This window comes from Scyliorhinus canicula, chromosome 17, assembly GCF_902713615.1.
Source record: "Scyliorhinus canicula chromosome 17, sScyCan1.1, whole genome shotgun sequence".
NCBI classification, from domain to species: domain Eukaryota; kingdom Metazoa; phylum Chordata; class Chondrichthyes; order Carcharhiniformes; family Scyliorhinidae; genus Scyliorhinus; species Scyliorhinus canicula.
In genome coordinates this window covers 82,375,263-82,393,105 of record NC_052162.1, presented here as the reverse complement: position 1 = coordinate 82,393,105, position 17,843 = coordinate 82,375,263, and the positions used below count along the sequence as shown (strand labels likewise).

General features: G+C 40.4%; 1 protein-coding gene across 1 annotated transcript in view; it reads left to right on the top strand.

Moving 5' to 3' along the window:
* The window catches only part of LOC119951342 (fibronectin type-III domain-containing protein 3a-like), a 156,401-nt gene that overhangs the window by 74,807 nt on the left and 63,751 nt on the right, over window positions 1–17,843 (top strand). Inside the window, exons 3-5 of the mRNA XM_038774469.1 lie at window positions 7,082–7,157; window positions 8,758–8,834; window positions 16,252–16,483. Coding sequence (XP_038630397.1) covers window positions 7,082–7,157; window positions 8,758–8,834; window positions 16,252–16,483 — 385 coding nt within the window. The remainder of the gene's footprint in view (window positions 1–7,081; window positions 7,158–8,757; window positions 8,835–16,251; window positions 16,484–17,843) is intronic.

Sequence of the window (17,843 nt, the reverse complement as noted above, 5' to 3'; positions counted from 1 at the left end):
TTCATTTTGATTCTGTTATGATTTCCTGCAGACCTACTTCAGTGGCAGTAACATCTCTTTCCCCGCACCCCCCATACTTTGCGACTACTGGAGAAGGTTAAATTCCTCACATTATAATGTACACTGTTACTAAGGAAGGCTGCAGTATCAGCTTGTATAAGTCCTTTTAAAAAAAAAAATTAAAAAAAATAGCAGTTAATATTTTCCACGACTGAAGCAAAATTCTTCCTAGGTCTTCCTTGGAAGTAGCACATGGAACTGTGCAGCAACGTGGTCATGTTACAGGTGAGTGAGGATGAAGATAGATGAACTCTTGGAACCTTACAATTTTTGTCATATGCAACATTACCCCATTTATTGGATTGTTTATTTGTACAGTGTAAATTTGATGATCAGCCACGGTAAGATTTCTCGGTTGGACTCGATTATTTTGTCTGAGGCTTCTCTGGACTTTGATTTGGAAGATCCTTCTGCCAGCTTTGTAGTCCTGTTGAATTCAATGAACGTAGCAAATCAGTTATCAATTCTTACTGTGGATAGTCTCAACACAGTTCAACCCTAATAGTTTTGCTAACATTTTAAGATCAAAGTATGCATCTCCTGCCTTCTGTTTGTGAATCTGGCAATGCTGAAATAATACTTAACTTTGAATGCAAAAGCATCAAGATGTTTGATACAAAGATTAATACTGTGTTTTAATTTGAGTGTCTTCTACTGGTGTATTGAATTGTTAATTTCAATACCCGACTCAACTTTTGGGATAAGTTATTTTAGTCAAAAAAATTGGAGTGTAGACAAGGTGCGCAGACGATTTCTATTCCTGCTTTAACTTTTCCCACATATCTGATTCATTCAAATATTGTAACTAGGCTATTAATCAATTTCAGGATATAAATGGTGAATGAATGGTAACATTCTGACTGATAAAGGACTTTATTGTCGGATAGAAGGGGAAAAGAGGTAACCTGTAGTGCAGAACCTGCTTATGGCTTGCTGAGGTTTTGTCTTTTGCGAGTTGTTGTCATGGAGAAAATGAGAGAGGTATCAACTGCATTTTGCAATTGAATTCCCTTGCATCCCAAATGTGTTCAATGAGGTACATAATAATTAATTCTAGTACATAAGCATAGCTACTGCCTGCACTATGCCTCAATTCTTTAATTTTGTGATAGTGAGAGATTCTGCAGGGTTTTTCTATTGACTTAGTTGTCATGGTGACAATGGCTGGAAATGGATTTCAACTGGATTAATTTTGATAGAAAGAGATTGTGGAGAAAGAGTTAACAACAGTACCATTGTTTGCCATTTCCTCAAGTATCTTTAATGTGTTTTGCTTTTAATTATTATAAAAGAACAAACTTCTAATTCTTCAACAGATACTCAACAAAAAGAATGGTGAGCCATGTAGTATTGGCTGCTTAAATGTTGCAGCAGAAATAGGTGTATAACTTGGCCATCTGCTATACTGATGCGTGAACCTTCCAGTAAACGTTTGCAACCGAACTTGAAGTCATAAAAGCAAATAATGGATGAATTTCAGATCATTTCAACCATGTATTATCTATATTTGATTTGATTTATTGTCATGTGTATTGAAGGACAGTGAGAAGTATTGTTCTGCATACAGTCCAGACAGATTATTCCATACATGAAAAAACATTGGATATATGTAAATACACAGACACTGGATTCGGGTGAAGCAAACATAGTAATACTCAGTAGAAAAGATGTGTGAAGAGATCAGTCCATCAGAGGATCATTCAGGAGTCTGGTAACAGTGGGGAAGAAGCTGTTTTAGAACCTGTTGGTGCGTGTTTTCAGACTTTTGTATCTCCTGCCCGATTGAAGAGGTTGGAAGAGTGAATAATCTGGGTGGGAAGGATTATGCTGCCCACTTCCCCACGGCAACGGGAGGTGTAGACAGAGTCAATTGATGGGAGGCGGGTTTGTGTGACGGATTGGGATGTGTTCACGACTCTCTGTAGTTTCTTACGGTTTTGGACTGAGCAGTTGCCGTACCAGGCTGTGATGCAGCCAGAAAAGATGCTTTCTATGGTGTATCTGTAAAAATTGGTAAGAATCATGTGGACATACTGAATTTCCTTAGTTTCCTGAGGAAGTATAAGCTTTCTTGATCGTGGTGTTAACATGGGCAGACTAGGACAGATTGTTGGTGATGTTAACACTTAGAAATTTGAAGCTGCCAACCATCTCCACCTCGGCACCACTGATGCAGACAGGGATGTGTACAATACTTCGCTTCCTGAAATCAATGACCAGCTCCTTAATTTGCTGGCACCAAGGGAGAGATTGTTGTTGTTGAACCATACCACGAGGTTCTCTATCTCCCTCCTATACTCTGACTCATTGTTTTGTTTTTTTTTAATTTAAAAAAAAATAAGTTTAGAGTACCCAATTATTTTTTCCAATTAAGGGGCAATTTAGCGTGGCCAATCCACCTAGCCTCCACATCTTTGGGTTGTGGGGGTGAAACCCACGCAGACACGGGGAGAATGTGCAAACTCCTCACGGACAGTGACCCAGAGCCGGGATTCAAACCCGGGTCCTCAGCGCCGTAGGCAGCAATGCTAACCACTGTGGCACCGTGCTGCCCCTCTGACTCATTGTTGATTGAGATCTGATCCCCTACGGTCGTGTCATTGTAGATGGAGTTGGAGCCACATTTTGCCCCACAGTTTGTGTGTAAAGGGAATATAGTAGGGGGGCTAGGTATGCAGCCTTTCAGGGCCCCGGTATTGAGGATTATTGTGGTGGAGATGTTGTTATTTATCCTTACTGATTGTGGTCTATGGGTCAGGAGGTGAGGTTCCAGTTGCAGAGGGAGGAGGCAAGTCCTAGGTTTTGGAGTTTTGACATGAACTTGGCTGGGATTATGATGTTGAAGTTGTAATCAATAAATAGGAGTCTGATGTAGGAGCCCTTGTTGTCAAGATGCTTGAGGGATGAGTTTAGGGCCAGGGAGATGGTGTCCGCTGTGCAAATTGCAGTGGATAAGGAATTCTGGGAGTATGGAGTAGATGTGTCTCATGACCAACCTCTTGAAGCACTTCATAATGATAGTAGTCAAGGCCACCGGACGGTAGTCATTGAGGCATGTTGCTTGGTTCTTCTTTAGGACCGGTACAATGGTGGTCTACTTGAAGCAGGTGAGAACCTCAGAACGGAGTAGGGAGAGGTTGAAGATGTTGCAAACTGATCTGAGTGCACGACCAGGGACTCCCTTGGGACCCGTTGCTTTCTGAGGGTTCACTTTCAAGAAGGCCCATCTGACTTTGGAAGCTGTGATGGGGTATGTCCGTTGCTGCTGAGGCAGTTCACTGGTTTTATGGTTTCCTGCTCAAAACAAACATAGAATACATTAAGTTCATCGGGGTGGGGTGTGCTGCTGCCGGAAATTCTACTTGGCTTTGCTTTGTGGCCCATTGTGTTGTTTAAGCCTTGCCATAAGCAATGAGTCCATGTTGTGATCCTAGCTTAGTCTGGTATTGTCTCTTGCAATCCCTGATGGCTTTGCAGAGATCATACCAGGATTTCTTGTGTAGGTCAGGGCTGCCTGTCTTGAACGCCTCAGACCAGGCCTTCAGTCGGGAGTGAATCTCCCGATTAAAAACCATGGTTTCTGATTGGGGAACTTATGTATTTCTTTGGCACACAATCTTCTACACACTTGCTGATGAAGTCTGTGACGATGGCGGCATACTCATTTATGTTGGCTGCTGAGTTCCTCAATATGGACCAGACCACTGACTCCAAGCAGTCATGCAGGAGCTCTTCTCTTGCCTTGGACCATCATATTACTTGCTTGTTACAGACACATGCCTATTCAAATAATGTATTTTAAGCTAGGAGGAGTAATTTTTAAGAAATTATGCATTCAGTTCTTCACATACTAAAGCACACTGATCATTTTGGAGTAAATTATATAAAATTCTGAGCCCTGTAAAAAATAATTGTTCATGCTGGTCTCAAATCGATTTTCTTGATTTTAACCTGAAGAATTCATATTCACCAGAATGTTTTGTGGATGTCCAAGGATTTGTTTGACAATAGCAGTGTTTGAAAGGATGTTTGTTCAGGTCTGGAATCAACACAGTTCGAATGCTGGAGAATAAAACCTGTGACCTGATTTGCTACAATGATAGTATTCTGAATTTGAAATTAAATAGTTGGATATAGAACATAGAACAGTACAGCACAGAACAGGCCCTTCGGCCCTTGATGTTGTGCCGAGCCATGATCACCCTACTCAAACCCACGTATCCACCCTATACCCGTAACCCAACAGCCCCCCCTTAACCTTACTTTTTAGGACACTACAGGCAATTTAGCATGGCCAATCCACCTAACCCGCACATCTTTGGACTGTGGGAGGAAACCGGAGCACCCGGAGGAAACCCACGCACACACGGGGAGGACGTGCAGACTCCGCACAGACAGTGACCCAGCCGGGAATCGAACCTGGGACCCTGGAGCTGTAAAGCATTTATGCTAACCACCATGCTACCGTGCTGACCCTAGTTAGTTAAATAAATGAAGTGTTGACATTCAAAAATGTAGAGCATTAAACCTTCCAGATGTGGTTAGTCATTATTTAATAGGTACTTCAATGCATTGCCCATCTTTGTAGCCTATTATTGCCACAGAGGGAGTGCAACGAAGGTTCACCAGACTTGTTCCAGGATGGCCTCATGAAGCAAGTTTGGGCAAACTGGGCCTGTGTTCTCGAGTTTCACAGAATGAGGTAATCTAATTGAAACCTACAAAATACTTAAAAGGGATAGACAGGGTAGATGCAAGTAAGATGTCTCCCTTGATTTGAGAAACCAGAACAATGGGTCATAATGGGGCACAATTTCAAAATAAGGAGGATATCACTTGAAATGAAGATGAGGAAAAATGTCTTTACACAGGGGCTGTGTATCTTTGAAATTGTCTACCCCAGAGGGCAGTGGAAGCTGTCATTGTGTATGTTTAAAGCAGAGGTTGATAGATTTCTGATTAACAAGGCATAAAAGATTATGGGGATGGTAGGTATTAAGGCATTGAAGTGTCCGATTGAATGGTGGAGCTGGCACGACAGGTTGAATGATCTACTCCTTTTCCTTTCTAGCATGTTTTCTTAAGCAAAATAAATTCATTCAATAATTTGTTATCTAAAGGGCGCCATGTGGTGCAGTGAATAGCACTGGGACTGCAGCGCTGAGGACCCGGGTTCGAATCCCGGCCCTGGGTCACTGTCCGTTTGGAGTTTGCAAATTCTCCCCATGTGTGCGTGGGTTTCACCCCACAACCGAAAGATGTGCAGGTTAGGTGAATTAGCCATGCTAAATTGCCCCTTAATTGGGAAAAAAAATTCTGATCTGTGGCTTTGTATTAATTTCTTTAAAACGTACTGAATTCGAATCCATAATGCATTGTGAGAATGTTAGAAGGATGCTTATCCTGTTTGAGACAATGTTAAACACAGAACTGCACTCATAAAATGTCACAGCACGCCATCATGAATTGCATGGCATTCAGTAAAGTGTTTTAAAAAGAACATCTAGTCAGAACAAGGAGTAACTTCTGGCAACAGATACAAAATGTTTCATATCACTTGGATTGCTCCACTGATTATTGTACTTGTTCTTCAGGGCAAGCACACTTTTTTTGTTTTAACTTTGGCACTATAAGAATTAGTCTTAAAAAATAATTAGCCTGACGTTTGGGATGGATGTGAAGGAGGGACCTTGGCTTTCTGTCAGGTTTAAAATAACCTGTATGGTCAGCTTGCAAGTAGATTACCTTATCCAATCTTCCTACAGTTGATTTAATTTTTACATTTATATCTTTGTGGTTTGAAGATAAAATTAGAAAAATTTAATTTTGTAAGTGGCTTAAAATTATATTTTTGATGTTTTGATCGCAGAAGGTGCATAGCTTTGCAAATTGAGAAGGATAAATGAGGGCTCAAGACAATATTCCTCCCTTCACATCGCCCCTGTGCCCAGTCACTAATTTTGTTGTGTCTCATAATTGTTCTCCTCTTCTGTATTTTCTCTTTTCCCATGTGTTAGCTTCTCTCGTAATTCATATTTTCTGTACTTTTCTTCAGTTTTTCTATGGTACACTTGTTATCCTGGAAGCTCACTAAATTTTATTTAGTTTTTTCATATGTGTCTTACACTTGAACAAAAAGATATGTGGATGTCAAACTTTTACGATGAAAAATTAGTTATATTTCAGAAATCTTCTACAGGACAGTAAATTGGATCCCACATGCTACCTTCTTGGTCCTCCCTATAGTGAACCCTTTTTCCCCACACTCTAGCCTTCCCAGGATCCCAAGATTCCCTTTTAGCCCATGTTAATACATCTCAATGAAGAAGTGGCGTATCGACCCTCTGCCACCAATTAGCTAAAATGTGACATACTTCCTGGGATCAGGTACTCCATGTTTTTTTTGATACATTCACAAGATGAGGACATGGATGTTGAGAAGGTGGTGGGGGCAGTGAAGCCATTTCAAGGGACAGTTAAGAGTCAACTGCATTGTCGTGAGTGAGTCACACAAAAGGGCCAGACCAGGTAAGGGCAGCAGATTTCCTTCCCTAAAGGATGTGAATGAACTAAATGCAGGTTTACATCAATCTGGTTTCATGGCCACTACTACAGATGCTAACTTTCTATTTCAGATTTATTTAAGTAGCTGAATTTAAATTCCCTCCCTGCTATGATGGAATTTGACTTTGTGTCTCAGAATCATTAGTCCCAGTCCTCTGGATTACTATTCCCATAATATAACCACCATACTACCATTCCCATCAAATATATAGCACCATACACTCTGTATCCGATAAATGTCATGGCAATTAGTGTATGGAAACCAAAGCTATTGTAACAAAATGTAACTTTAAAATAGCATCTTTTTTTGCAGTTCAAGTTATGAACTTCATAGTTATATTCTATTGATGTATGTAACATAAAGATGTCAATGGAGAAGAATAGTGAACAGGTAGAAATTGACATTCACCTTTATTTTAGTTAAATACACTGTCCTGTTTCAACTCTGCATTTTTAGGTTATATTGGTGCAAGTTAATCCTGGGGAGACATTCACAATCAGAACAGAAGATGGTCACATTCAGTGTATTCAAGGTGAGTCTATAATGAACATATTTTTGAAAATAAATCACTTCAGTAAGTAAAGCGTCTATTGTTACAATCCCTGTAGAGACCAATAGATTTCCCTGGTGGAAAGGCAAAATTTCGTGCAGCAAGCTGAACGTTGACCAAACATTACTTGACAACTAATGCACTAAACTAAAGGTGCTTTCACATTAACTAACTAATGCAATTGAGATGCATCTTATAACCCGTTTGCTGTACACACTGCTGCCAGACATATAACATTACAGGATCAAGTCCAGAGTAACGTATGACACGCCAGCAGGCTCAATTCTCCCTTTGCTGCTTGGTTGAAGGCTTCCAGGGTCCTTTTAAAACCCGATCCATGCAGCCCGAGTCTTCTGATGTGATTTTCACCAGCAAAACCTACTTCAGCGAGCGGAGGTGTTTAGTGTCACCTGTACACCCCCTTTTCAGTACATTCTGTTTTCTTTCAGCTAACTGAGGCATTTTTAAAAATAACTATCTTGTAAAGTCCACCTTCATAATATTTATAAAAGAATGATGAGGGCACTGACAGAAAATAAGTTTTCAAACATGACTTGCTATCACTGGCAACTGTTAAACCCATCCCCTTTCAGGTGTTACATTACCTTTCTTGAAGAATGTGTGATCTGTAGCCTCAAGTAAGTGTATCTTTGGCTACATGCTTGAAACAGCGTGAAAATATAAGCAATTGATTAAAAGAATTTGGAGTGCCTTGGAGATGAGTAATATTTTTCTGAAAATACAATTTTTCTGATGTCAGCTAAATTCCATAAGTTGTTGCAAAATTGTGGGTGCCTTTGTATTTTATTATTCATTATACTGAAGTATAAATTTTAATTTCTGTTCAGAATATTTAATTGGTGGAGACAGTATTAAAGTAGCATATCAGTCAGGCTATTCATCATCTTCAGTTTATCAAAAGATACATTTTTCAAATTAGCTGTGCTGATTTCTGCAGATGAAGCCCACTTTTTTTAATAAACCTTCCTCCACAATGTTTTGTGAAATTACTCCTGAAGAGGTTCATCAAAATGTGTTAGGTCCAGTTTCTTTAAAACAAACCTGCATTAGAGAGCAAAAGCAGTTAACCTCTAGCCATTGCGATAATCATGGTTAAAGTTCACATGCTCGCAGACCTGAAAAGATCAACTGTTCTTCCAACCGTTCCAGGATCCTGCTAATGAAACAGGATGAGGAGCAACTATTTGGTGAATCAACAACCAAGATGTCAGTGGAAAATTCACAATATGCTGGAACTTAACTTTTCTACTTGTTCATTTGTATTCACTAAACTTTCTGTCCATAAAGTTAGGATACTTTGAGCAAATTACCATTCTTCTTTCAATCGCGGCAACAAATTGGTAGGCCATGGGACTTGGCGTAGTGGGATCAGGGGCATATCACAGCCAGGCTAATATCCTCACCCAGAATGTATCCATGCACGTCTGTGCAGGGCACACAGGAAAGCAATCAGGATTTCCGGATTCGGAAGTATTATTGAATATAATAGGTTTGACTTGCCACATATGTTACACTTTTTTAAAAATGCAGTTCTTTATTGCTTCAATTTTGTTTTTTTTAGGTCCTGCTCATGTTCCCATGATGTCACCAAATGGCTCAATGCCTCCAATTTATGTGCCTCCTGGTTACGTCTCACAGGTACTGTACATTCCCTATATGTTACTGCATGAGATCTAATGACAACTGCCAATTTTAACTCCTGCAAACACAAGGATTTTAGTTAAGGGTTGAAATTAGAAACCTGTTTTGCGAAAGTCACCTACTTTTATATGGGTATGTAAACCAGTTTTTTATACTCTTCAGTTGGGAAACAATAATGTTTCATTCATATTTAAACATGTAAAATATGGATGTTGAAAGGACAGAATAATATTGGAGTGAAGCCCTTATTCAATAATGTATTCCACGATGGTGCATGGGTTTAACACTTAGTTAGAGAGCTCTTTTGAATGGAAAAATGAAGTCTTTCAGAATAAAACTAAAAAGGTGTAAAGTGATACCAACCATAAATATAACGTATATTTAAACTATTTGTAAGTAATGAATATATTCCATTTGAATTTCCTTGGCTTAGACCACCATAACCTGTAATTTCCTGGAGTGAACAGTTTGTGTTTCACAGAGGAGCTCTCCAACTATTGATTTCTCTGTAAATGAATTAAAAATGTACTTGAGTGAGGGTAGTACTGTGGTTAGCATTGCTGCCTCATGGCGCAGAGGTCCCAGGTTCCATCCTGACTCTGGGTCACTGTCTCTGTGGAGTTTGCACATTCTCCCCGTATTTGCGTGGGTTTCATCCCCACAACCCAAAAATGTGCTGGGTATGTGGTTGGCCATGCTAAGTTGCCCCTTAATTGGAAAAATGAATTGGGTACACTAAATTTATTTTAAAATAACAATGACTTAAGTAATATTTGAAGTGGAGTGTACTTTACTTTGAAAATAATCATCTCGACAGTCATTTTCTTTTACATTTTTAGGACAGTATTGTAAATAATATGGAAACAAAAATAATGATTAGTGAGTTTATTTGGCTCTAAAGAAAGTATGACGGCCATTCTTTTGGAATTCATTTGACGTGCAATTATTTGGTGCTTTAACTTGCCTGCAGAGGTGGAAAAAGTTGATATTGAATGTTACAAAGGTTGAGCAGATGATTGAAGGCACCGTTGAAGTGATAGGTTTTGGGAATCTTTAGGAGGGAAGATTTATCCAGACCAACATATTTGGAGTGTTCCAGAGGAAACTACAAAGTAATAGATTTGAACCCCTGTGTTTTTCTGACCAGATTGTACCTTTCTACCCATAGGGAGCAGTAATTTTCGCACCTCCAGCCTGTGTATACTAACTGAGGAGATCATGCAAGATTTTGACAAGAGTCTGTAAAACAAGACTTGGTTTGTCCCAGCATTTTTCTTAATCATTTCCCTATTCGCTTAGGTGAGGTCTCCCCAAATCTAGAACTGCCAATTTATATTTCACTGGGGCTAGTCACTGATTAGACTGTCTTATTTTAGACGTGGGGGAAACTTCCCCATCTAATCAAAGTCCATTCTTTCTACTCGGGTTCACTTTGGACCAGGCTGGTTTGAACATTCAGAGGTTGCTTTCAGACTCTGGTATTTGAAGCTTTCCAAATTAGCTTTAGCTAGATCAACTAACTACTAATGCAGTACAAGAGTGCTGCTTTAGCAGAGGTTTTGTGCCTTTCTGATGCATCGAAATTAAGTTTGTTTCCTGGATCTCAAGGACTCTGTGAAACTTTTAAAAGAGGAATGTGGTGCATTCCATCAACCATGGCAATTGAACTGGTCATTGACCATATATGCTCTGCTACTTCTTTGCATTAGGTGAGCAAAAATATTTCCGAGAGAGAGAAAGGGAAGAAGTTCACCTGAGATGAAAATAATTTGCAAAAACATGTAAAAAGTGCTCAGTAGGCTGAAAAGTCCCTTAGTCCAACTGACAAAATGTTGGGTATAATGGCCCTCAAAGGGAAAACAAATAGAATTGTCAAAACAGCCTGAAATCCAATGTAATTAATAGAAATTTAGCTAACTTGGATGTTCTGGTGCTGTGTCCTTTTCGTAGACTTTAATTCACATCTGTTGATCAGCTGCAGCAGTTTTCTAATTTGTCAGCTTTTTAACTCTGGCATTCTGTGGGTTTGCATTCATGCTCATTGCATTTACGTTGCAGCGTTACTTAAAATGGTTCTTGAGGACCTAATCCTAAATCAATTTAAAAACCCTCCTCTACCATCAGTGCATACTGCCAGGAGAACAGAAGTCATGGTTGCACATAAAATATCTTGCAATGTACAAACACCCTCAATTCAGTTTTCTTTGGATGGCTGGTAAAGATCCATGTCAAGTGGCAGTGATGAAACTGCCTTCATGTCATGCAGCAGCCGCTCAGTTCACTGGCATCAACCTTTTTATGGAGTGTTACCCAATATTTTGTTCCAGATGACAACCTTTTAATAAAGCGCTGGAGCATTAGTTTCCAGATTTGTAATATTATTTGGACATTTTGATTGTATTAGTCGCGTAGTTTCTGACATATATCAGTAATAACAAAGAACAAAGAAAAGTACAGCACAGGAACAGGCCCTTCGGCCCTCCAAGCCTGTGCCAACCATGCTGCCCTTCTAAACTAAAATCTTCTACACGTCCTGGGTCCGTATCCCTCTATTCCCATCCTATTCATGTATTTGTCAAGATGCCCCTTAAATGTCACTATCGTCCCTGCTTCCACCACCTCCTCCGCCAGCGAGTTCCAGGCACCCACTACCCTCTGTGTAAAAAAAAAAAAAACTTGCCTTGTACATCTCCTCTAAACCTTAATCCCTCGCACCTTAAACCTATGCCCCCTAGTAATTGACCCTTCTACTCTGGGGAAAAGCCGCTGACTATCCACTCTGTCTATGCCCCTCATAATTTTGTAGACCTCTATCAGTTTTCCCCTCGCCCTCTGTCGTTCCAGTGAGAACAAACCGTGTTTATTCAACCGCTCCTCATAGCTTATGCTCTCCATACCAGGCAACACCCTGGTAAATCTCTTCTGCACCCTCTCTAAAGCCTCCACATCCTTCTGGTTGTGGCGACCAGAATTGAACACTACACTCCAAGTGTGGCCTAACTAAAGTTCTATACAGCTGCAACATGACTTGCCATTTCTTATACTCAATGCCCCGGCCAATGAAGGCAAGCATGCCGTATGCCTTCTTGACTACCTTCTCCACCTGTGTTTTGCCCCTTTCAGTGACCTGTGGACCTGTCCACCTAGATCTCTCTGACTTTCAATACTCTTGACGGTTCTACCATTCACTGTATATTTCCTACCTGTATTAGACCTTCCAAAATGCATGACCTCACATTTGTCCGGATTAAACTCCATCTGCCATCTCTCCGCCCAAGTCTCCGAACAATCTAAATCCTGCTGTATCCTCTGACAGTCCTCATCGCAATCCGCAATTCCACCTACCTTTGTGTCGTCTTCAAACTTACTAATCAGACCAGTTACATTTTCCTCCAAATCATTTATATATACTACAAACAGCAACGGTCCCAGCACTGATCCCTGCGGAACACCACTAGTCGCAGCCCTTCAATTAGGAAAGCACTCTTCCATTGCTACTCTCTGCCTTCTATGACCTAGCCAGTTCCGTATCCACCATGCCAGCTCACCCCTGATCCCGTGTGACTTCACCTTTTGTACCAGTTAACTATGAGGCACCTTTTCAAAGGCCTTACTGAAGTCCATATAGACAACACCCACTGCCCTACCTGCATCAATTATCTCTCTGACCTCTTCTAAAAACTCTATCAAGTTAGTGAGACACGACCTCCCCTTCACAAAACCGTGCTGCCTCTCACGAATACGTCCATTTGCTTCCAAATGGGAGTAGATCCTGTCTCAAAGAATTCTCTCCAGTAATTTCCCTACCACTGAAGTAAGGCTCACCGGCCTGTAATTCCCTGGATTATCCTTGCTACCCTTCTTAAACAAAAAAACAACATTGGCTATTCTCTAGTCCTCCAGGACATCACCTGAAGACCGTGAGGATCCAAAGATTTCTGTCAAGGCCTCAGCAATTTCCTCTCTAGCCTCCTTCAGTATTCTGGGGTAGATCCAATCAGGTCTTTGGGACTTATCCACCGTAATATTTTTCAAGACGCCCAACACATTGTCTTTTTTGATCTCAATGTGACCCAGGCTATCTACACACCATTCTCCAGGTGATAATGGATAATAATTCTGCCATTTTATCAGTTTTCCACAGTGTTAGCATTCTTCCCTCTGACTAATGGATTTAAGCCCCACTCCTGAACTTCAGCATGAGAACGTGACACATTACTTGTGCAAATTACATCCTACATTTAAAAAAATTCTGAGATATGGGTTTCAGGAGTGAGGCCAGCATTTATTGCCTATCCTAGTTGAGAAGTTGGTGGTGAGCCAACTTCTTCAGCTTCTGGAGTCCATGTGGCGCAGGTACCACTACGAGATAGTTCTTTAGATAGGGAATGTAGGATATTGACCCAGCAGCATTAAATACCAAAGCAACTTTTCCTACATTTCTAAAGTGAAGCACATTGATGTAACCCAAGGACACGGAAGCTGCTTTATAAATATAAGTTATTTTGATCAAAAGAAGTACAGTGGTGAGCTGCTAATGTTAATTCTATTTCTTTCTCTATTACCATAAAGCTATAGAAATAAATTACAACTACCCAACACAGCTTGCAGCAAGGTAGCAAATGTGCTAAAAATATATTACAAGGTAGGCACAAAACAATCAAGATCAAATGTTCCCAACCCTGTGGGTCAACTCATCTGTTCTCTGGGAATTTGTGAGACTTGAGGAGCTGATCATTCACCATCTGTTCTGATTGTTGTGAGCTGCCAATCGAGGCTCCTATCCCAAACTATTGCTTTGTTCCAGGTGCAGACGCTTGGTTACAGGAGGGACAGGAGGTACTGAACTCTTAATGTTTTCTTTATCATACGTAGAATTCCCATTTGCACCATTCTAAAGTAAACATTACAACCAGGAAGGAAACATCCAGCAGAAGCTAGGGACTGACGACCAGCAAGACTATGAAGGATAAGATGTAGTTGAGGTTGAAGTGACAGGGAGAGGTATCGTCTGCAGGCGATAGCACAAATGACATTAGAGAATGAGACATGTTTGGATATTTAGTTAGTCACATAATTATGACAATGGGTGACTTAGCCCACTTTTTGTTCTGACTTTTAAAACTGAGCCCAGGCCTGTGTGTGTAATACGAGAACAACATTTATTTTAAATTGGATTATTCCCAGTAATATCAGCAGCATGTGTAGAACGAAGGGAGGGTATTATTTTTACCTGATGGTATGGAAACATGGTTTTGTCTACGTGGGTAATTGAAGCAATGCAGATTTTTGACAGAGGCAAGAAATACTCTACTATTTTTCTTACTCCTTTCAGAGTATTTTTCCATACTGAATAATGTTGTCATTCTATTTAGACTTGATAATCTGTGGTGTATGAGGAGAGATTGACTAGGTTAGGATTGTTTTCGCTGGAGTTCAGACGAATGAGAGGGGATCTCATAGAGATTTGTAAAATTCTAACAGGACTAGATAGGGTGGATGCAGGGAGGATGTTCCTGATGGTGGGTGTGTCCAGAACCAGAGTCACGGACTGAGGATTCGGGGTAGACCATTTAGGACAGAGATGACGAGACATTTTGTCACCCAAAGAGTGGTGAGCCTGTGGAATTCATTACCCCAGGAGGTAGTTGAGACTAAGACATTGAATTCATTCAAGAGGCAGCTAGATATAGCATTTGAGGCGAATGGGATCAAGGGTTATGGGGAGAAAGCAGGGTTAGGCTATTGAGTTGGACGATCAGCCATGATCATGACGATGGCGGAGCTGGCTCGAAGGGCCGAATGGCCTCCTCCTCCTATCTTCTATGTTTTTAATACATGTACTTAATCTTAAGTATGCAAAATTCCATTGTTAGGGGCAGGAAATAGGTTTTGGGTGCAAAATCAAATATCCAATAAAAAAATAATTTGGATTTATAAAGTCCCCACATAACTGCCAGCACATGAATTGCAGCATAATACATTGTACCTACAAAAGGCTGAAGAAATGCTTCACTACTACTGCTTTTGGTCATTGACCGAATGTCTCCTTATGTGGCTCAATGCCTTATTTTGCTTTATAATGCTCCTTTGAAGGGCCTTGGATGTGTTATGTTAAAGGCACTATATGAATACAAGTTGTTACTTAATCCTCTCCACAGATGTAATCTTCCATACATTGAGAGTTCATTTAAGTGGCTAATGCCACCATGCCTAATTCTTGAAGGAAAACATTTACTACTGTGAGAAATTGCCATCTGCTCATTTTCTGCAGCTGAAACATAATATGCTACCAAATTGTTGAAACTGAAGTTTTATAGCAGATGCTACTTGTCAAAATAAATTAACAAAATAAATATTCTGACCCTCGGGTATCCACATTTTTCCTTTCTGTTGCATAATATATTATGGAAATAGAGTTGTGGCACCATGCCATATCAGAGGTTCAGAGTTTGCTTTGTTAATCAGCACTGCATGAGCTGTCAAATATGTGCTGGTAATGTTGGTATTCCCATGATTTGGCAAATTGGTCATAAGTTTTCATTCTGAATTGTAGTTTTACATTTTAATTAAAGAAACCTAGCACAGCATTTTGTCAAATTTAAAATCATTAGTTTGTGGTGCATTGCTATTTACCTCTCTGCTGTCTAAAAGAAATAGAATAAATAAGGTGATGGAATGAGGATATTTCTACATAGCAAAAGTAAGGGGTGAGCTAGCAGTGAAGAAAAGGTTCTGCAACATGATTTTGAACATTAGGTCTTTTTTTCCAGTTGATCTTTCCAAGCAAGATAATATAACGTGACAATAAAGATTAGTAGGCTTACATTAACACTGCAATGAAGTTCCTGTGCAAAGTCTCTCGTCTCCACATTCCGCCGCCTGTTCGGGTACACAGAGAGAATTCAGAATGTGTAATGCACATCTTTCGGGACTTGTGGGAGGAAACTGGAGCACCCGGAGGAAACCCAAGCAGCCACTGGGAGTACGTGCAGACTCCGCACAGACAGTGACCCAAGCCGGGAATGGAACCTGGGACCCTGGAGCTGTGAAACAACAGTGCTACCCACTGTGCTACCACGCTGCCCTTTGAAGGATAGTTAAAACAACCATTAGCCTGAAAAAAAATTCAAAATTAGAAATAAAAGTATAGTAAACAAGTGGAAGGGATAAGAAAGGCAGCTGGAGGGGGTACATAAAGATAGGCAAAGCAAAGATAAATAAAGGAGACTAATAAATTGAGAAATATCCAAGGACTGTCGGAATAAGGAGGAAATGCGGAATGTTTCAGTTAGTGTGGAGATGTTTTACCGAAGGTTAGCTTAATATAAAAGCATCTTTAGAAAATATCCCCAAATAAGAGAAATAGGTTATAATTCTGATTCACTTTCAAAAAGAGAACTTTGTTTTGCAGGTAATAGAAGAAAATGGTGTTCGAAGGGTTGTTGTGTTGCCACACTCAACAGAATTCCACCCTAGTAATCATCCCTCTATGCATCCTCCTCCGCCTCATGTGCCGCACTACATGCACCATCACCCTGCATTAATACCCCACCCTCATCAAGTTTATGCTCCAGGAACAGGGGACATCCCTCCACAGTTCATTGCTCAACACCCTCCACCACCCCACGTTTTTGCAGATCAAGGTAGGTACATGCATAGATGTAGCAGTAACAGATTTATTATTAAAGTTCAAATCTGTGTGCCACAGAAGTGGAAAATCTACTGTGGTGGCTTGCAAAACAATGACAAAAATACTGTGCGGTAAGGAGCGGGAAGACAAATATTGTGATATAAACCTGAAATTTAACAAATGTTTTTTTTTAAATCTTTAAATCTGTAAATCAGTAACAATGAGCAGTCAATCAGCTGTAAGTGTTAACTGCTGTGGCTGGCTATTGACTGACCAGTTGTAACTAGGGTATTTCTAAAATATCTGTTTGAGGGACATCTGTGCCAAGCAGAGCTGGAAGAATCTACTAAATGAAGTGACTTGCTAAACGTGGGTGCTTAAGCTTATAAAGCTTTAAGCAAGCAAAGAGAAAGTACAAAATCAGATTATCAAAGAATGAGGAAAATTTAATTAGGGATAGGGGACGAAATGGTGAATAGATATATTCTCAGGTAATGACAGAGAAATGGCAGAAGCAATGAATAACTTTCACCAAAATTTAAGGTAGCAAATTGGACACCACTAGAGGATTATTTTAGAATAGATTAGCTTATTAAAAAGCACATGAATATAGTTGGGATAGAAAGGGAGAAAATAGTTGACAAACTACCAAAACTAGATGAGGATAAAACCCCTGAGGATAGATGTACATCCAAGCTGAATTTCATAGAATTTACAGTGCAGAGGAGGGCATTTGGCCCATCGAGTCTGCACCAGCCCTTGGAAAGAGCACCCTACTCAAGCCCATGCCTCCACCCTCTCCTCGTAACCCAGTAACCGCTCCTAACCTTTTTGGACACTAAGGGCAGTTTAGCATGGCCAATCTACCTAACCTGCATATGTTTGGACTGTGGGAGAAAACCAGAGCACCCGGAGGAAACCCACACAGACACGAGGAGGACGTGCAGACTCCGCACAGACAGTCACCCAGCCGGGAATCGAACCTGGGACCCCGAAACTGTGAGGCAGCTGTGCTAACCACTGTGCTATTGTGCTGCCCCTATGTCTTGGAAGAGCTACTAACCCCAGAGCGCAAGGGAGATGCATTAATATTTGCTTGTGCCTGGATTTACATCTGTATTTCTAGAAGTATAGAATTAGTCCCCAGGCAACATCTGTGACTCCTCCAATCATGTAATCATGCAGCGGAGAGGAGCCCATTTGGCCTACGGTACTTGTGCCACCAATATGCAGCAGTGTCATCAAAAATTGCTTAAATGTAACGGTAGGCCCAAAGAAAAATATGAATCATCACTGCTTTTAAATAAACTTGGAGCCAATGATTGCTTACACTGTTATCTCACCTGAATCTAATTAGAATTGAGTCTGCTGTC